Source organism: Mesoplodon bidens, assembly GCF_964165515.1.
Source record: "Mesoplodon bidens genome assembly, chromosome: 7".
Classification (NCBI taxonomy): Eukaryota; Metazoa; Chordata; class Mammalia; order Artiodactyla; family Ziphiidae; genus Mesoplodon; species Mesoplodon bidens.
Window position 1 is genome coordinate 61769626 of NC_138164.1, and position 20326 is coordinate 61789951.

The 20326-nt window shown below is 52.6% G+C and overlaps 1 protein-coding gene across 4 annotated transcripts in view; it reads right to left on the minus strand.

Moving 5' to 3' along the window:
* Positions 1-2643: 2643 nt before the first annotated feature.
* Positions 2644-20326, minus strand: part of ARRB1 (arrestin beta 1) — an 80649-nt gene continuing 62966 nt past the window's right edge. For 3 of the 4 annotated variants that reach the window (XM_081240309.1, XM_081240310.1, XM_081240308.1), the window contains exons 8-15: positions 19243-19378; positions 18294-18378; positions 17792-17864; positions 16666-16803; positions 15388-15471; positions 11111-11181; positions 10281-10332; positions 2644-8953 (exon numbers count right to left, since the gene is read on the minus strand). In XM_081240309.1, coding sequence (XP_081096435.1) covers positions 8842-8953; positions 10281-10332; positions 11111-11181; positions 15388-15471; positions 16666-16803; positions 17792-17864; positions 18294-18378; positions 19243-19378 — 751 coding nt within the window. In that variant the 3' untranslated portion in view covers positions 2644-8841. Of the gene's footprint in view, positions 8954-10001; positions 10121-10280; positions 10333-11110; positions 11182-15387; positions 15472-16665; positions 16804-17791; positions 17865-18293; positions 18379-19242; positions 19379-20326 lie in introns of those variants that run through there. The other variant, XM_081240311.1, reaches the window with a different exon arrangement.

Below are 20326 nucleotides of genomic sequence, written 5' to 3' on the forward strand. Positions count from 1 at the left end.
TCATTTATTTTGGGAGTGGAACTTCTAAGTCTTATAGTAAGTATCTTTAAACTTATAAGAAACTGCCAAACTGTTTTCCAAAGTGTCTGTACCATTTGGTATGCCCACCAGCAGTATGTGAGTGTTCCAGTTCCTCCACACCCTCGCCAGCACTATTTATTGGGAAGAACAATTGGATAGCCTTTGCACCTTTTTGGAAAATCAGTTGTTATATACAGGTCTATTTCTGGATTCTGGAGTTCATTCCATTGATATGGGTGTCTATTCTTTCACCACTACCACACTGTCTTCATTACAGTAGCTTCATAGTAAGTCTTGAGATCAGTTAGTAGGCAACTCCAATGTTGTTCTTCCTTTTAAAAATTGCTTGGCTATTCTAGTTCCTTTACCTTTCCATATAATGTTTAGGATCAGCTTGTCTACACATACAAAAGAAAAGAAAAAATCCTGCAGAGATCTTGATTTGAACTGCACTGAATCCATAGTTTGTAGAGAATTGACATCTTCTAATCCATATTGAATCCATATTCAATATTGAATCTTCCAATCCATGAACATAGCACATGTCTCAATTTGTTTAGGTCTTCTCTGATTTCTTTCATCAGTATTTTGTGCTTTAGAGATGTACATAGAGATTATGCACAGATTTTGCTATTTATACCTAAGTATATTTCCATTTTGGTGCTATTGTAGGTGGTATTATCTTTTTATTTGGCATTGTCTTTTAAATTTCAAGATCCAGTTGTTTGATGTTACTATACAGAAGTATAATTGATTTTTGTATACTGATCATGCATCCTCATTGATCATCCTCTTCTTCTGGTTCTTTGTATGTTATTTTAGATTGTATCCTGGACACTGTGAACGTTATGTTGTGTAGACTCTGGGTCCTGTCATAATCCTTGATAGAACGTTGATTTTGTAGTTGTTGTCATCGTTTTTTCAAGAGGTTACCAACTGATTTAGTTTCAGACCCAAAGTTGTCTGTTGGGTGGTGGGTGGTTCTAATCGCAGCACAAATCCACAAGAGAAAAGAGAAATAAAAGGGAAATCTACCCCATGCAGGTTACTTCTCCAAATTTTTACTCCCAGGACCATTTGCCTGCTTTTGTTTAATTTTCAGAGTCATTAGGTAGTTGTGTTTTGTATTTTTGTCCAGGGTTTTTATGAAATCAGTAGGAGAGATAGGCTGTAGTGGACTTACTCTGTTTTGGCCAGAATTTGAAACTCCTACACAATTTTGATTTGCTGCAAATTTTAAAAGCTAAGACAAATGAAGTCTCAGAACACCATGAAGACAGTGACAGGAGAAAAGCTCAAAGCTAAAAGGTAACCGCAAAGACCTCTTCCATGTTTAGAGCCTTGTTTAGGTGTCAGGGTACTCCTTCTAAATTGTGGTATCCAGGCCAATAGGATTATTTCTGTTTTTTGGATGAGAAGATTAAGGAAGAACTGGTGACTTGCCTATTTGGTCTCAGATCTAATCCCCTGACCTTCTCCTGCTCTGTATTGCAGGGCATTCACCATTGCAAACTACATTCCCCAAGAGTCCTTGAAAATTAACTTTTAATTCGAGTCTGCCATTAGGAGGGCAGAAGGAAAGGAGAAATCAGAGTATTTCCCCCACCCTCTTGCTTTGGGAAGCATCCCAGGAGCAGAGGCTTTTCTTCTATGGTCTGGATTCTTCAGCTACTCTCTCCCTCAACAGCTCTACTGGGCTTCCCTGGTCCCAAGCTCCGTAACACCACCTCCTCTCCCTTGTCCTTCCACCCTACAGATGGTAGTGATTTCCTATTGTACCTGGGTTGCCTTACATCCCATTTGCCCTTTCAACTCTTGCAACATTTTCATAACCAGTTTCTTTGATTAAATTCCTGCTACTGATATACTGGCATAGGCTCTGTTTATCTGGACTTGGACTGACACATGATATAGTCCACGTGGGAGGGCAGAATCAAAGTCTAGCTCATGTCTCCTGATTCAAATGTCAGTGTCTGCCCATTACCCTTCTCTGGCTGGGAGCATCAGAGGAAAGAGACCACCTTCTGGCTGACCAGGAGGGCAATGCACTGATCTAAGTTGCACAGTATTCTACAGGAATGTAAAAAAAAAAATGGTTTCACACATATGACCGATTTTCTAGGAAAGCCATCTTACATTCAGCAGCATCTTCCTTTCATGTTAATATGATACACTGTCATTTAGGACTCTGAATCTTCCTCACCTATATCCCCACCCCTCCCATGTATTCTTTTGGAACAGGGTAAGTCATGGAAAACTGAAGTGACTTCGGGGAGAGCCAGCAGAGCAGGAGATGAGAACTGAGTAAGAACCAGGGCTGGGACTGGGACAGGACTCCAGCTGAAGTGGTCAGTGGTGCCAAAGAGAAGATGGGATGGCTTCACCCCAGGAGCAAACCAGGGGTCATGGGATCCAGTGGCGTCTGAGAGGGATCAGAGGTTTGGCAACTTCTCCAGGACCAAAGGCTGGTAAATGGCAGCGAGGGGAGGAGAGGGGGTGAGCAGCCAGGTTGGAGGTGGGGCCACCACCTGACCCAGCTAGTCCAGGGCAGCAGGGACAGCTTCTGCTGGTCTATGTCCTGCCATGGGCTTATGAGACAGAAATAAAAGCACAGCCAGCATCTGTCATAAAAGACCTTTAATGGTCTCCTATTTATGGTTCTTTTTTTCATTTGTCCTGTTAGAGTTGAATAAACTGTAATAACTTATCTGACATAATAAGGAATGCCACAGGAACAACAGATAAACCTGGCAGGTGGCCCAGGAATAAGGGTGTCACAAAAGAATCACTTAACAAAAGGGCCACAGACCTGGAGACCAGTCTCCGCCACCTGTCACTCCTCACACCCAGGATCCACACACAGTACCAGGTTAAGTGCTGGCTCCCATTGGAAAAGAAGACGCAGCCCCCTCCCCCAGCATCTGTGGCTAGACCCTAACACTGAGCAGAGATGTCCCAGGAAGACGGTCCATCCAACCATCATCTCCCGAGTGCTCCTGGATCTCCAGGGCAGGCCATGACCACAACCCGAATTTGTGAGCCCCCCTTCATACCCACCTCTCCCATGACCCTTGCAGTAATCCCTTTGAGGTGGGCAGAGCCGGGTACTATCTCCATCTTACACAAGGGGTAACTGAGGTCAGGTTCCCAAGGGCACACTTGGACTGAACACAGAATAGCATTGGGCGCTCTTTCTCCCATGCCACATGGCTTGTTGTGCCCCAAGTCTCACATTTCCACCTGGATGCCCTGGGTGCAGGCCAGGCAGGATGCTGTGCCAAGGGCTGGTCCAGGTCTCCCCAAAGTGCCCACCTCTTAGTCAGCCCCAGTGAGGGACCTGGGCAGAGGGGCAGACCAGCAGGAAGAGAATTTGGGGGACTGGAGGTAGGGAACCAGCCTCTCTTCAGACACCCGCCTGTTGCCCATACATTCAGTTGACCGCAGATGTGGGAATGGAATCCTATTAGAATTGCTCTAGGGAAATTTGCTGCTTAAAGGGTCTCTGGAGGAATCCTGCCTTCATACGAGGGACTTCTGTCATAAAGTCCTCCCTTAGCATTTCTTTTACTAAAGCTGGCTGTATATAAAGAGGAACCTAACTCTAGTTTCCCTTCCCACCACGCTGTCCCTCTGCCATCTCATGGGCCTGGGCCAGGGAAGTGGGGTGTCACACTGGGGCACAGACACAAGTCCTGGGGTGGGGCTGGGCCTCTTTGCTTCCTCCATGGTCCCCCACAATGCCTGGGCCAATATCAGGGCCAAGACCCATCCTCACAGCACCAGGCCCCCGCCCAAATGAAACCCAGGCCGGAGTTTCAGTGGGGGTGGGCTACAAAACCATCAAGCGTGCGTGTGTGCGTGTGTGTGTGTGTGTTTGTGTGCGTGCGCGTGTGTGTGAATAAGCAAATGCTTGGGGCTGGGTCTGTGACCCAAGTTCCAATACAATGATACTTTGTATTGGAATGCTAGAGTCATTCCAACAGGAAAAGCAAGAATAGAAGCTGGGCTTGCTGGTCTAAGATCAAACCTCAGAACGGTGGTTTGAAGAAGTTTTTCTTCAAAAGAAAGTTTAAAGGTGAAACCTCAATAGGCATGACAGATAAAAGCAGAGTTGTTCTGGTGGAAGTGGGAATGGGGGGGGGGAGGGCTGGAGACCTATTCTTTGCCTCCACCCCCATTCTCCCACGTTAGCAGCCCCTGACAAAGCTCTATGGCACACCAGGGGTTCCACAGCACCTGGTTTGAAAACCAGTGTGTCAGAGTCTATGGGTCATGGATCCTGGGGATCTGTGCTTTGACTTCCCTTTCGGGGTGAAGAGTTGGGAGAGAGTGATGGGGGGAGGATGCTCCCCCTTCAACTGGGCCTCTCTTTGAAGCCACTGTGCAGTGAGCCTGCAGGGGAGTGGTAGAGGTGGGGATCCTGCCCCATGGGTAGGCCATTCCAGTCCTGGAAGGAGAACAAAAGTGATGGAGCTGCCTGGGCCAGGAAAGCAAAATGCCAGGCCCAATGCAGGCTTATGCACGAGAGTCGGGGGAGTCTGTTTTGGTCCTTGTTGACTTTAAAAACCAGAACAGGTATAGGCCTATGTCCATGAGACCCTGTAAGAGTTCAAGATTGGGGCCTAATGCCTTCCTCTGGGATGGGTGGAGGATGTCCAGCCCGCAGTCGCTGGCAGGAGGGAAGCTGCCTTTGTGGGCTGCTGAAACCACCGGGGATGCGTCAGCTGGGGCTCAGATCTCAGCATAAGAGGCCTGGGTTTTCCCCGGACCCAAATCCCTCCTCAAGCGTCACCAAGAAGCGACAATTGGCAGCTCTGATTGATCCTGGAGGGGGTCTTACACTTTGAAGGGAAGGGGCAGGCAATTTCTATTCCACTTCACCCTTGGGGTTCTCTAGTGGGGTAGTGGGGGTGGGGGGTTAGCACCCCTGGGCCTGGGGGACGAGGCTCTCCCTAACCTGGGATCAGATCCAACGCTTCCTGGCCTCTTGACACCAAGGTGTGCCCCCGCCCCCCTAATCACTGACACAATCCATGTTCAGTCTCTCTGTCTTGGTTGCTGGGACCACTGCCTGGAGACACAGCATTCCTGAATAGTATCTGAATTTCCCTCTTGGCTGGGTCACCAAAGCCAAACTGGCCTCGTCTCATCCTGGCTGACCTCTGCCTAAGTGAGACGGGAGCAAGAGATGAAGATGGGTGGGAGGGCTCAGCCAGCGGCAAACTTCCTGTGTGACCCTGGGCTACTCCCCTGCAGCGGCAGGGCCACAGCCTGGGCAGCCCTGTGCAACTTACAGAGCTGATTTTCATCTCCTCTGGGCCTCACAAGTTCCTTGAGTTGGGCGGGAAAGGAATGGCTATCTCATTTTACAGTTAGGGAAACCAGTCCCAAGAGGTTGAATGAGTTGTTCAAGCTCCTCAGCTGGGTGGTAACAGCCAACACGGAGAGGCATCGTAGACTTGCAGGCCAGGGTGCTCTTCACTGCACCATGTGGGACCAGCTTGTCAGCCACTCCCCCAGCTGAACCAAGACCCCAAGTGAGCCCACTCTCAGTTTGTCTGGGCTCTGAGACTGAGAAGGTCCGTGGAGTCCAGCCAAAGAACTCTGTCCTTATCTTCACGGGGACTGAACTCTTCTCTCGGTTGGAAGGCTGAGGAAGTCCAGCTGGCCCTCTGCCTGCAGACTTTCACCCCGGGCCATGCTCTCCCTTCCTGCCCAGACTGCTATCTACATGCCACCCGCATGGCCCACTGCAAAGTCTCGGTGTGGAGAGGCATGGTCAGCACAGGCTCCAAATGTGTGGACAGAGAGAGCTAGTACTGTGGGCTGGTGCCTGGAGCCCAGTGGGGCTCCCCCACCCCCAGTTTCACTCCAAGGGTTCCCCTGGACAGGCTGACTCCAGATGGAGAGGGGCCCTGCAGAGAAGAACTCAGTCATGCTTGGGGGCTGCAGGAGAAGCAGGGTTTGGAGCCAACCAGAAACTTGGAAAGATGATCTGGATGTTCTTTCTCTCAGGAACAAGCCTGAGTGTCCCACTGGGCTGCAGTGCATGTCTGTGCAGGAGGGCGCCCAGCCCAGGGGCAAGTGGGGCTAAACTCCAGCCTGTGACCACTCAAGAAGCTGTGCATTCCAATGTGGGTTGAATCCACCTGGAAGTGACACCATTTCTAATTCACATCAAGGCACTATACAGACTAGCAGCCATCATGGAACCCTGAATGCAATGGCCCCCCCTCGCTACTTCCCATAAAACTTTCCCTTGATCATGAGCTTCCTGAGGACAGGGGCTGGGACTGACCCAACTCTGTGTCTCCAGTGCTCAGCACCAAGCGCAGAAGTTGTCAACCAAGGATGGTTAAGCCAAATTCAAATGAACTTGACCACTGCCCTTCTGCAACCCTGGGCCCAAAGAGTAAATAAAAGGCTAAATGGGCCCATGATGCTTCTTGCAGCTGGAGAAATTTCAGTTCAACACTGGGATAAACCCAAAATGGTGAGTGTGATTTTGAGGTGGAAGGAGGTCAAGAAACCAGCCTGACAAAGCTTTTGTGTGACCGGGTTAGGGATGGGGGAAGAGGTCTATATGTAGGCAAGTGATCACCCCAAATCCTAAAGGGTCTTATACCAGCCCCCGAGGTTCCAGAAGACAACCCTGAAGAGCATATGCTTGCCATGCATTGTTCCAACAACTCATTAACTCTCCAGCTGCCCAAATGAGGTACAGACTGCCCAGCACGTTCTGGGAGGGGCTGGATGCAGCTGGGACCCCAGAACTGGTCATGGGTGTGTGACTGCCCCAAGCTGACTTGGTTCTGACCTGGAGTAGGGGTCCCTAGGGTTGAGTCTTCATGAGATTCAGAAGGGAAGGGCTGGGATACAGTGCCAGGCACATGAACTGGGTAATTTCACCATGGAAAATGGTTGCTCCGTCCACCCCAGGAGGGGCTGGACTGAAACGGGTTGAGATGCAACTTATACAATAAAATTTTGCCATCTCCCTTTTCACAAGTATGGGACAGGGATAGAAAGGAGCAAGAGATCCCCTTGTCCTGCTAATCACTATATTTGCTTGGGTATAAGTAAACTTCAGGACATTCAAAGGGGGTGTGGAGTACTGGAGGGCTCATCACAAGCTCTTTCCCACCCACCTCAGCAAATACAAGCTCTGTCCTTCTGTAACACTCGGGCCCTAGGGCCAAGCAGCTCATGCTAGCTATGGCCACAGCTTGACATCACGCAACCCCTCAGGAGCCCAAGAAGGGCCTTTCTCAGGCCTGGCGTGGGTGTGGGGTGGTGCTGCTAGGTGCTCTCCATGGCCCTGCCACCCCTGGGGTCCAATGAATCCTTGCTGGTGGCAGACAGATCAGAGTCAGTGGCTCTGGCTCCACCCACCAGACCAGAAGCTCTAATGTTCACGAATTCTTGGAGGCAGAGCTGGGAGGGCGCTTTGTGATCATCTGGTCAAACCCCTTGGTTTTCTAGGTGAAGAACTGAGGCCCAGAGATGGAAAGGAATTTGTCCAAGGTCACACAGTAAGTGAGCAGCAAAGGTCAGACAAAAACAGATACCTCTGAACACTTTCTGCCTCATTGTCTGCCTGCCCTGTTGCCCTGGAAATGCCCCATGTCCCAGTCACACCAACACTAGCCAATGGGTACTGGGTACCCATGACACTGGCAACTACTGGGGGGTTCATCAACTCCCCAAGGAAACAAAGGAGTCACCCTCTTCCTTTTAGGCGAGGGCATCCTGATGGACCCTGCCACTTTCTGGGGAAGGATCCTCTTTGACTGTGGGCACAGTGACCTCTCTCCTAGCCTGCAGGGGCAGCCCAGCCTGGCCCTGGGGAACTGCAAGGGCAGGAGGACACCGGTGGCCCTCACTTCCCACACCAGTGATCACGTCAGGGATCACTGATCGCTCTTAGGTCTACAAAGGAAGGGAGCTAGGCAGACTCTCATCTTCCCACCCCGCCCCCATCTCTCAGAGTCACCCTTCAGGAAACCTCCTCGGGACCTTGGTGCTTTCTGAAGACCCCTCCCTTCTCTCTCTCTTTCTCTGTGCATATTTGTAGATAGGACACACACACAAGATACAAGGCAGTTAGGATATTACATCCTGACGATACTGAAATAGACTTGGGCTACTTCACACAACTTGCCTTAGACTAGGTAACTGCTGGTAAGAAAGTCAGTCCAGCTACTTTGCTCCATTCCTGGGGTCCACAAACCTTCACCAATGTCACTGCCAGTCACAGAGGGACATGGGGGGATGGGGGAGAAAGGGGAGAGGTGCTTGGTGGGTCCAAACTGCGAAAAGAACTGCAGTTCTTGTGGATGGAGAATCTATCCACTGGTCTGCCCCTCCCAGCCAGAGGTTGGCCTTCGATTCGGTCACATTTTCACTGCCAGAACTGTGTTAATCACCTGGGACGGTGGACATCCTCTCCCGTGTCTTGAGCCCCCATCCCCACCCCTCCAAGCCCTCGTGCCCCATCTTCCCCTTTCTGCTCCCCATCCCAAGTCAAATTCCAAGACCAGAGCCATGTTGGCCTTTCTGGGGGTCAACAGGAAAAGAGGGGGGAGATGGAGAGGTGACTGCAGCGAGAGTGGTGAGGGTGGTGCACGTGGCCCTGTCGGCATGGTGATGGGGCCAGTCCTGCGGCCAGAGGTTCACCACCGTGACCTGAAAGGCCACTGGGGCCCCCGGGAGAAGCTGGAAGGAAAAAGGGGAGGGGGAACCAGGGCAGGAAGAAGACAAACAAGCATCCTAGTGCATGAGAGTGGACCTGGAGCTGCCCGGAGGGAGGGCGGGCCCAGTCTATCTGTCGTTGAGCTGTGGAGAGCCGGTACCATCCTCCTCCTCCTCCTTGTCATCCTTCATGCCTTTCAGTCTCTGGCGAGCAAAGTCCTCAAACACGATGTCGTCGTCGCTGGTGGGAAAGACAAGGAAAACGGGTGTGTTGGCAGGGCAGGGAGAGTAGGCTTATCCAGGGGCTGGAGAGCCTGCACAGCCAGGTGGGACCCAGAGGCTGGCCTCTGGGACTGGCCTCAGATAGAAAGGCCTGCCAGGCTGGCACATCTGGATGCCCATCAATGACAGTGGGACCAGCCAGTTGTGGAAATACCAGAGGGAGGCATGAGTTTGCCTCAGGGCTGGAAATTGACCTGGTTCTTGAGGAGTTGGGGTCAAGGGACACATAAAATTGGGGGGGGGGTCAGTGTGGCTGGGTTAGGGCCAGAGGAGGAGGTTACTCCCACAAAGAGGCCAGTAGTTTCACAGTATATTCTGAATCCCCCAAGAACAGGCCCAAGAAACCCCATTCAACCACCCAAAGAAAGCACTCCTGTTTTCTGCACAGGAAGCAGTGGGCTTGGCTTGGAAGAGAAAACCCCTTTTCTCCAGGGAAGTGCCAGCTCACATTCTACCCTGAGGGATCTTGGATAAGACAGGGTCTGTGGGGGGCAGGAGGGGGTAGGCCAATCTAAATAGGGGGGCAGAGAAAATGTGGGTGGGAAAAGAGGGTGCCTGAGGGGGTTTCAGGGCTAAGGGCTGCTTCTAAGAACAGTAAGTTCCCTTCTACTATAAAACATGTCCACATAGGCCCACCCAAGGCCCCAGCCCCACAGAATTCAGCCAGCTGCATGGGGTGTCCTAATGGGGTGACTTAAAACCACATATCCCAAATATCTCCTGGGGGACAAAGGAAGTGTAGATTTGGAGCTGGAGCGAGAAAGCTGCTTGGCCCTGGAGGTATTTCGTGATGGTCGCCCAGGTCCTCCCCCTCTGGCCACTGTCCAGTGACACGACGGCCTTCGACCGCAGGGGAATCCACATTGGCCCTCAGGAGTCAGAAGCAACAAGATCCCCAGAAACATCCCCTCCCTACGGCCTGATTCCACTGGTTGGGTGAAGGCCAGGCAAGAGAGCCCCAGCCCAGGGCCACAAACCAGCCCTGTGACAGCCGAGCAGGTGCTGTGGATGGACGAACGGACTGACGGACGTGCAAGGACGAGGGAGGAAGACAGACCCCACCAAGGCAGGAAGAAGAGGAACAGGTACCGAGGGTCCTTCAAGTCACATGCAGGCAAGCGGGTTGCTGAAGAGGCGAGCAGAGGCAGCTCTCAGCAGACGGGTTAGACCAGCTGCTCCTCAGGGGGTTAATTAGCATAAATGCAAATAACCAGGTAGCCCCACCCACCTCCCATGGCCCGCCCCCTTCCCCCCCACCATATGTCTGCAGGCAGGGTTCGGCTTACGTGGTGTCAAGTTCTATGAGATTGGTATCTACTGGAGCCTCGTTCTCTGGAACTAAACACAGGGCAGACGAGCGCCCATGGGTTATTGGTGAGTGGGCAAGCGGGCAGGTGGGCACAGGTCCCCACCCTGGGACAACTAAGCTAAGACGGGGAGGGAAAGGAGGAAGGGGAGTGGAGAAGGGGGGGCTGGTCCCTGGTCTTGGAAACACCTCGAATAACCTTAAATGCAGGGAGGAGGGGCCAGGGAGGGCCAGGGAGGCCCACAGCTGGCCCAGGGGAACAGAAAAATCTCTGGACCCTGCTCCTTTTGGCACTTCTCCAACACGACTTAGATTCATTTGTTGCATGCACGACTGTCACTAACTCTAATACAACCACTTATTCACATTTTCACATCTCTGAACTTGGGGTATGTTTACAATCAATGGCATTTCAAAGTTTAATTGTGGGAACACTTTTCTTTCTTTGTGGTACATACTACAATGTTTCTTTCAACTGAAACAGTCTTAGGTTTAATCCGGTATCACTTGGAAAAATTATGGGGGTGGTGTGTCCAGGGATCATCTTATCCATACAGCCCCTTCCGCTATGCCTGGGTGCCAGATAAGAGCTCCAAGCATGGCCCGTGCCGCTCCCACCACCACCCCCAGCCCAGAGAGAACAGAGCCAGACCTCTCTGTCTCCTGAAGAGTCAGATGCAAATAGGAGTGTGGGCCTCACAAAAGATCTTGTGAGCTGGGGAAGAGGCGTGACCCTGGGCTGAAGGCTGACCCAGAGGTAGGTGGGGTGATAGGGAAACCCCATCCCAGTGACCCCCAGATTCTGCTCACCTTCCCGATGCGGGGGTTCCTCTTTGGGCTTGGGATGCATTAGGGTGAAGGGCAGCTCCACAGCCACGTCACTGAAAGAGACCCAGACCAGTTGAGCCTTGAATCCAGTCCCAGGCTGTGAGTCTCAATGCCCTGTCACTCTGAGGACTGGGGAGGGTTTTACGGTAGCTCTGGGCCAAGAGGCAGGAAATCTGGCCCCAAGACCCAGTTCCACCACTCTCTGAGCACCAGTCTATCTGGGAGTTGAACTGGGAGATTTCTTCTCCTGACACCAAAAAACATGGAAACTTCCCCTTTCCTGAGAAGGATCCCTGGATTCCCACGAGCTGGGAGGAGGCACAGGGGTGGAAAGAGGATTGCTCAGGGCAGTGAGTGTGCATCTTGCTCACTGAGTGGCTCCAGAGGTGCCCTGAGTCCCTGCTGGCCTCAAGTGGCCACAGCCAGCCCAGCCTCCCCTGACACTGCCCTTCCCAACTTCCCGGTTGGAACTCCTCCCACCCTCACTCTGTCTTATCTCCCAACATCTCCAGGGGGCTCCTGTGAAAGTGTTCGGTGGCCCTAGCCCCATGCAATCTCGATGATGCACTGCTGAGGTCGGCTTAATCAAATTCAAGCTAAATGGGACCCAGGCCCCAGCACTGTCTACATTGTGCACAGAGCCTTGAAGCCGTGTGGGGATGGAAGGATGGGAGCGGTGCTGCTACTGGCTAACGCTTCTGACTGGGCCTTCTCTTCCCTTAGCCCTGATGGACAGAATAATAACAAGAGCAGACACTCACATGGTACTGACTCTCTGCCAAGGAGGAGTCTACATTTTTTTTTTTTCCGGCCTTGCTGCTCAGCTTGCAGGATCTTAGTTCCCTGACCAGGGATCGAACCTGTGCTCCCCGCAGTGGAAGCGCAGAGTCCTAACCACTGGACCACCAGGGCATTCCGCCAAGGAGTAGTCTAGAGTCACTCATTTAACCTTCACAACAACCCAATGTACAGGCTGGGAAATTGAGACCAAGGAGAAAACGCAGCTTATCCAAGGCCGTACGGCTATTAAAAGAAAGTGACAGGGCTTCCCTGGTGGCGCAGTGGTTAAGAATCCACCTGCCAATGCAGGGGATACGGTTCAAGCCCTGGTCTGGGAAGATCCCACATGCTGCAGAGCAACTAAGCCCGTGCGCCACAACTACTGAGCCTGTGCTCTAGAGCCCGTGAGCCACAACTACTGAGCCCGAGTGCCACAACTACTGAAGCCCACGTGCCTAGAGCCCGTGCTCTGCAACAAGAGAAGCTAGCCAACGAGAAGCCCGCGCACCGCAACGAAGAGTGGCCCCTGCTCGCCGCAACAAGAGAAAAGCCCGCGCGCAGCAACAAAGACCCAACGCAACCAAAAATTAAATAAATTAATTAATTAAATAAAGAAATTAAAAAAAAAAAGAAAGTTACAGACTGAGGATTCTGACTCCCTAATTCACACCCTTAACCCTGTGTGATAACACCTCAGAATTGAGAAGGTGATTCCACCCACCCTCTTTCTCCACTCCAGACAAACGAAGCCTTGAAAGCCCCTCCACTCCACTTAGGTGGTATCACCCTACAAGGCCCTGTCAACTGTGAGCACCTACAGGCACATCATCTTACTGACTTTGCTGCCAGGGGCCAGTTGAGAGGAGGATGGGGAAGGGGACGGAGGGGTCAGGGGTATAAACTACGCAACCAGAAAGGGCTGTTTCGCCAGCCCCACCACTCACTGAGGAACACTTCACACCTTTAAGTCTCACTGAGCTTATCTGGAAAACGGGGCTAACTATACCTACCTTCTAGAGCCACTTCCAGGAGGTGATGTAGGTAAAAGGCTTGGTTAAGCTGTGAAGCTTGTGCCTGCCAGAATTATTACTTCCCCTCAGTAGGAACATGGGGGTTTCATAAGGCTATTGAAACAATTTGGCTTTTTTTGTTTGTTTGTTTGCTTTTTGCTTCCAAAGGGGATTGCTTCTCCAGGCTCACTTGGAAAAGTGAGCTATCAAAATGGAAGCTGGTAGAAGACTAAGACTGCCAAACTTCACTAAAGCCATCCAGAATACAGATGGAAGAATCTGGACCTTAACCTTCCACCAGGCTATGAGCAATCAAGGGCAGGGGGTGTATCTGATTCCTCTCTGGGAGCTCAGTCCCCCTCACAAGGCTGAGCTCAAGTATGCGTTCAGGAAATTCTTACTGAATTACATTGAATTGAATTTCACCTCTCCAAATGGACTAAGTTTTCTTGGGATGAGCAATAGTGGCATCTTGTGACAGGAGGAAGCAAAAGCACTGGGTTTGGGGCACAGGTATTTTTGGAATGCACGTGGATCCAGTTGGCTCCAAGAAGCCTTGTCTACAAAGGCAGATCTCAGGACCTCTCCTTAACAACCCTCAGACAGCAGTTAGTTCTCATTAGTGTGGAAGTTTGAAAGCCACAAAGCCTGCATTTCTCCAAAACATCGTGTAAAACAGACTGATTGGGGGCCACTCCCCAGATAAATGGAGCCAACTTTGCTGTCTGCAAAGGTCCTTGTCACTTGGGTAGGATGGAAGAGCAGGGCGAGGTTTGAAAGGAGAAACTGCACCTCCCCAGTCCCTCTGGAGAGGGTCCTAGTCCCGGCACAGGCCTGAGCCTGGCAATCAAAAGTGACTGCTGGGCCTCCCTGGTGGCGCAGTGGTTGAGAGTCCGCCTGCCGATGCAGGGGATACGGGTTCGTGCCCCGGTCTGGGAGGATCCCATATGCCGCGGAGCGGCTGGGCCCGTGAGCCATGGCCGCTGGGCCTGCGCATCCGGAGCCTGTGCTCCGCAACAGGAGAGGCCACAACAGTGAGAGGCCCGCATACCGCAAAAAGAAAAAAAAAAAAAAAAGAAAAAAAAAAAAAAAAAAAAAAGTGACTGCTAAGATTCCTTCCAACCCAGTGCCTGTGATTCTGGACAATCAGGACAATGGTCTCTGGGCCCTTTAGGAAGGTGAGTTGATCAGGTCGAAGGAAGGGACTTTACCTGGATGCAAGATCTCCCAACAGGCTGGGTGGGTCAGAGGAGGCGGGAGAAGTGGTCAGGAGAGAGTTCAGAGAGGAAGAAAACAGAAAGCACGTTCATTTACCACCTCTGTTCCCCTTTGGGGTAGATTAGATCCTGGGACACACTCTACCCACCCCAGTTGTAACTGCTCATTCAGGGACATACAGAGATGTGAGCCCTGCGTGGGGAACTGGAACCCAGGCCCGGCTAAGCCAAACGCCCTGCGAGGGGAGCCCCAGGGTCATTATCTGTAAAGGAGACATAAAAGTTAACCCCTGTGCTGCCTGCCCTGGGGAGGCTGGGATTATCTAATGGCAGAAGGAAGCACTTTAGGATTCCCCAAGGGTCCCTCAAGAAAGAGCCTGAGGTAGACTGTGGGTCCTGCAAGAGTCACAGGACACGGGATTTGAGATTTGTGATTCTGAGATGTCCTATAATATATGGTCCGTATTACACACTGTCACCTGCACGGGGCATTATTCTAAGAACAAAGGAGACTCCATGTCTAATGCTATTAGTTTTCCAATCTTTTCATAGAAATTTATGAATTATAAAAAATCCCTCTGACAAATTAGAAATCCTAATTCTAGGTTTATAATAACATGTAGGCCCAACATATGGAGAAAAGTGGGAGTTCTTTCTGAGCTTCCACCAGACTATGCTCCAGGTAAGGGAATACGTTTGGTCTACTGCCATGACCCCAGCACCCAGCCTGTGACCTGAGATTAAGGGAGGAGATTTCAGGAAATGTGTGGGGAATTGTCTGGGCCTCTGTTTCCCCATCTGTAAAATGGGAGAGTCAGAGCATCCCCAGTCCAACTCTGGAATTCTGAGCTCCTTGAGCCATTTCCCCAGCAGATCAGCCTGGGTATGAGTCGGGGTGGGTGCTGTGCCCTGAGATGTGATGATGGACACGGCACCCCTTGTAGACCCCACAGCACAGACTCTGAGGAAGCTTCCCCCCACCTCCCATGTGCCCAGACTAGCGATGGGGAACAGGAGGAGGAAAAAGAGGAAGAAGAGGAAAAAGGGGGAGGAGAGAAAGAGGGGAGGGGCAAGAGAGGGGCCAAAGGCCTCTGAAGTAGAAGAGGGAAGGGGGTGGAGGAGGAGAAAGAGAAAGAACAGGATTCAGCTAAAAGGTCCAGCAAACAGGCAGGATGGGGCAGCGGGTGTGGCCATCAGGGACCTCCCTGCTGCACTTCGGGGTCGGGGTCTGGGTCTGGGCTGAAGCACTTACCCGCCCCGAGACACCACCAGCTTCACCTTCACTTTGTAGGAAACAATGATGCCCAGGATCTCCCGGTTGGCCCCTTCCCTCAACCTGCAAGGTGACACAGGGAAGTCGGTTCACAGGGCTTGCTGGTGGGCAAGACCCGGCAGGGTGGGGTGCGGTGCGGGCAGCGGCCATCGGTCCCTTTCCTGGCCACTCAGCCGCCAGGTACAGGCAGAGCCCAGTGTGTGAGAAAGGCGAGGTCTGCTCTCAGGGAGTGGGAACTCAGAGCCCTGGCTTCCGAGTCTGGAGTCTGGCTTTGCAGCCCTGGGAACCCCTGCTTCCCTCCAGGGGCCTGAGTCCCAGCAGTGCTGTGCAGAGCGGCTCTTCCCGCTCTCAGGTGGATGCCCTCTGTCTCCCTCCTGGGCCAGAGAGGAGAGGGCAGTTGGCGGGGGAGAGGAGGGGAGTGGGTACCAGGGAAGACCCTGCAGGAAGTGATGCTTTAATTAGGTCTTGAAAGCAGGTAGGATTTGAGCCAGGGAAGAAGAGAGCAAACACTCCGAGGGGAGATGGTAGCGTACGAAGGGGCGGGTGAGACGGCGTTTGGGCTGGAGCGGCGGGCAGCGGTGCTGCAGAGGTGGGTCAAACCCCCAGGAAGGGCCAGACCTCAGCGGGCAGGGCAAGACGGGTCCCCACACCCCCAGGTCTCCACTAGAGGAGGGTGGCCTCAGGGAGTCAGTGGTGACCATGGGACAGGAGTGACCCTATGTTATGGCCCTGGGATCTCTGCCCTCCGGGGACACCCCCACGTGTGGTTTAGCCCAGCTCACCACCCTCAACTCTCCAGACTCCCCAGGCCTGTCCTGATTCATCCTCTCCTGCTAGGCCCCTTCCAGAAGCCACTCCCTCCCTTCCTTCCTTCCTTCCAGGCTTGCTCTGCCTCAGGGTCACACACATCCAACAGAAGACATGACGTCAGAAGCTCCTGCCTCTTGCACGAAGCCTTTCCAGGTTGCCCTCCCCTAGGCAAGCCAGCAGAGCCCAGCACTGACTACGAAAGGCTGGTCGAGTGGTCCATCTTGCTCTCTGGGGCACCCCTGGATAGGGGTGGGATTGGGGGACAGCTTCTCTGGCAGTTCAAGCTCATGTGGACAGGCCCTGGACAACGCTTGGGGAGAAGGGAGCCTGAGCCCACGCTGACACTGGTGGGACCAAGGTGGGTGTGGACCCGTTTCGGGGAAGGGTAGGGGAGCCGGGGGAGGGGGGACATCCAAGAGCCTGGGACTAGGGAGGGTAGGTCCTCACAAGGTGCTGGAGGCCAGGTTCGTGTCCTCATGTTTGAGCTTCCCGTCCAGGGCAAGGCCCCGCTTCTCTCGGTTGTTGGCCAGGAAGGGGGTCAGCGTGTAGACCTTGCAGAATGTCGAGCTGGGCGCCACTGTGTCACTGGGAAGAAGGGGGACCGATGTGGAGATGCCCCCCAGAGCCAACCCCAGCCCAGCCAGGTCACAGAGCCCGGCCCTGCTCCAAGTCCCCCTCCCCCATGAAGGGGCCACATGGGCCAGGCCCAGCTCTGGCAGGGAGACCACAAAAGGGGCACATCTCTACTCCACATGCAAACAGCGATGACTCTGGGGTGATCCAACAACTTCATTCTTGGTCTGTAAACAGCTGCAAGGTTTTAAAAATTCAATGTCCTGCTTGGCCCTGTGCTGTTTGGCTAGGATAATTTTTTAGTGGAGACAGCATGGACTTTTTCTTTCCCTAACATATTATTATGAAAGAATTTTAAACATACAGGAAAACTGAAAGAATTGTGCAGTGAACACCCATATACCCACCCCCTAGGTTCTACAATGAAGACCTTATTTGCTTTATCTCATCTCCATCCATCACGTGTAAGGTGTTTGGATTGGTCAGCTTTGACCTGCTTTTGCTCCATCCGCCATCCCCCTTCTCAACAATGAGCGAGCTGGGGTGCAGCAAGCCTCGGAGTCAGAAGAGCCCCAGCTCTGCCGCTGGCCAGCCCCGTGAAGCTGAGCAAGTCACATCTCTCTGGCCCCATTTCCTTCCCTACGTACTGGGGTCAGGAGCAACCCCAACTCAGAGGGCTTTGTGCAATCTAGGTTTCCAGTACAGTGTAATTATTCTCTTCCCTCCATAACCCCAGTCCACTTAGATTCACTAGCTCTTATACTGTCATTCTAGTTTTAGTGGGTCTTTTCCCTGACTGTAGCATGCATTTCCTTATAGCTAAACCAAGTGGATGGTTTCTAAAAGGCTGTTCAGGGTCATTTACACTGAGCGGCAAGGAAATCTGAGGCCAGGCCCTCTGCCAGGTGGAGAAGAGCCACCTGGACCTGTGACCAGACCTAGGGCTTCTCTTTTCCCCACCAGATCCCACACATCCAAAGCTGGCCTTGTGCTCACTTACTCAGCCTCCTCCATGGCCACGGGGCACTTGTACTGCGCTGTGTTGAAAAGGCAGATGTCTGCATACTGGCGCACTGGGGAGGAAGAGGGAAACAAGGTGGGGGTGAGCCAGGGGTCCCAGGCTCCCCAAGTTGGGGATGTTCAGCCCCAGGCAACAGCCAGTCCACCAGAAGCTTCTGCAGGAGATGGACCCATCCTCTACATGGCAGCTCAGACATGCCCACTCCTTCCATAAACAAAAATCTCTCCCTGAAGGACAGCCCTGGCCAGAACCCAGGGAACCTAAGAGAAGAGGAGGCTTCAATAGTAAACTCATTACCCCACGAATAAGCAGCCTGTGTTACCAGCCTCAAAAGCCTTACCCTTTGGCTTAGCAGGCCTTGGGCTTCTCTGTGGGCCGGTAGTTATTTACAAGGCTGTTAGTGAGGGGAGAGCCTTCAGCGACCCCAACCCCTGGAAGGAGTCCCCTTGCCGCCCCCTGGGCCGGCCCTCTGCCCGAGTACCCGAGATCTTGATCTTCTTCACTGTCTTGTTGGTGTTGTTGGTGACGTGGACGTTGACACTGATGGGTTCTCCGTGGTAGTAGATCTGGGAGGTGTAAGAAGGGAGAGGGATGGATGGGAAGACTCCAAGGCTTTAGATGACGGGGAGGGAGAAGAGGCCCCACACACATCTCCTGGGGTTCCCCAGGCCTTGGCCACTCGGACATTGGCCCCAAGTTCATCAGCCACTTCCCACTGATGCCACTGGGCATGTTAAACTTAAGTTCCTTTGTGGGACCTTGAAAGATAATTAAGTTAGAAGGTGATACTCCTGTGTTCCACTCCGGGGTTGGCCACCAGAAGTAACGATAACAGTAATAGTAATGGTAATGAGGGTGAGAGCGGTGTGACCTTGAACAGGTTCTCTAAGCCTCAGTTTCCCCCTCTGTACAATGGAGGGACAGGAGTAGGTGATATATCAAGTCCCTGCTGGCTCTGGCTGCCTGGAATTTAGACCCAGGAGGGTCTGGAAGAAGCAGAAGGGTGGGGAAGGGCTGATGGACTCACTGAGGGAACCTGCTCTGAATCCTCATGGAAGAGCCTCAACTTGCATCTTGGCCCAAGCACTTGCCTTCAGCTGCCCCCCAAGCAGGAGAGGAGGTGCTCACACTTCAAAGGGGGACAGGGGTGCAGGGAGATGGCCAGGACACAGGACCCTTCAGGAGGTACTCTGACTTCTGAAGTCAATCGCATCCTTCGAGCTCATGCCCCACCTCTGTCACGCCTTTAGTCCCCAAGGGGCTTCTCCAAATCCTCCAACGGAGGTCTCCGATTCCCTGAGCCCTGTGATCCTTGGGCTGGAGGCAGAAGCTCCCAGCCGAGGAGGCCCGGAGGGCATGAGAGAGCTGGGATCTGAGGCTCCAGCCCCGGGGGAGCGGCCCCCACCCCCTGCCAAGCCCGAGCCTCCTACCTCCTTATCCAGGGAGGCCTCCAGATGCAAGGGCTTATCCGACATGAGGAACTGCCTGGTGGTCTCGGCTGTGGGCTGGGGGCCGGGCCTCTCCGGGGCATATTGCACCTTCCGGATGACCAGGCGCACAGAATTCCTAGTGGAGATGGGTAGAGCAAATGATGACCAGAGTCACCTGCCTCCATCCTCTTCCCTTGTGACCCTCACATCCTTCTCTTGCTCAAGAGACTGTCATGGTTCCCAAGACCTTGGACTCCAGTCCAAACTGCAGAGTTTGGCATAGGGCCTTGTCACCATCTGGTCCCACTCCAACCTCCTCCATCTTGTCCCCAGCCTCCTCCACTTCTTCACTATCATTCTCGATGGTCTATCTAGTCCTATTTCTGAAGCTCTGCTTATACTGGGTCCCAGCCTATAACACTCTCTTCCAGCTTCTGCCCTCATTTGCTTCCTTCCTCAAGGCCCAGCCAAACACCTGCTCTACCAGGAAACTCCCGAGATCCGCCCACTCTGATCTTCTCCTGGTCTGAATTCCCACCACATCAGAGGATGAACCATCCCATGGCAGCACTTTATGTGGATCTGTGTGTTGGTAGCCAGCGGGACGCTAAGAAAGGGACTGTTGTTTCACTTCCTGCGTCTCTTACGTTACCTAATAGTGTGAGTTCTTTAAGGACAGAAGTTTTTGTCTACATTGTTCACTACTGTATTCTCAGTATTTATGACAGTGCCTGCTGCTATATAATAAATACCTGCTAAATATCTATTAAATAAAAATATACACAGGGGACAAGGGGCCCATGAAGAAACGGGGCCCAGAGAGGTGAAGGAGTTCAGTGAGGAGGTGTGGATTCAGTCAGGGGAAGTAAAGAGGATAAAGACTCAGTGAGAGGATGGAGGCCCAGAGATGGGATGGGGCTCAGGGAGGAAACAAGGACACGAAGATTTGGTGAGGGGATGGGGACTCAGTCAGGCAGTCTCCTGTCAGATGTGCTAGGTATCCCAGCATCCCTCTTTCTCAGATAAGCCACCTCCATTCCCTGAGCTGGATAGCCAGGGTTAAAGTCCTAGCTCTCCCTATACT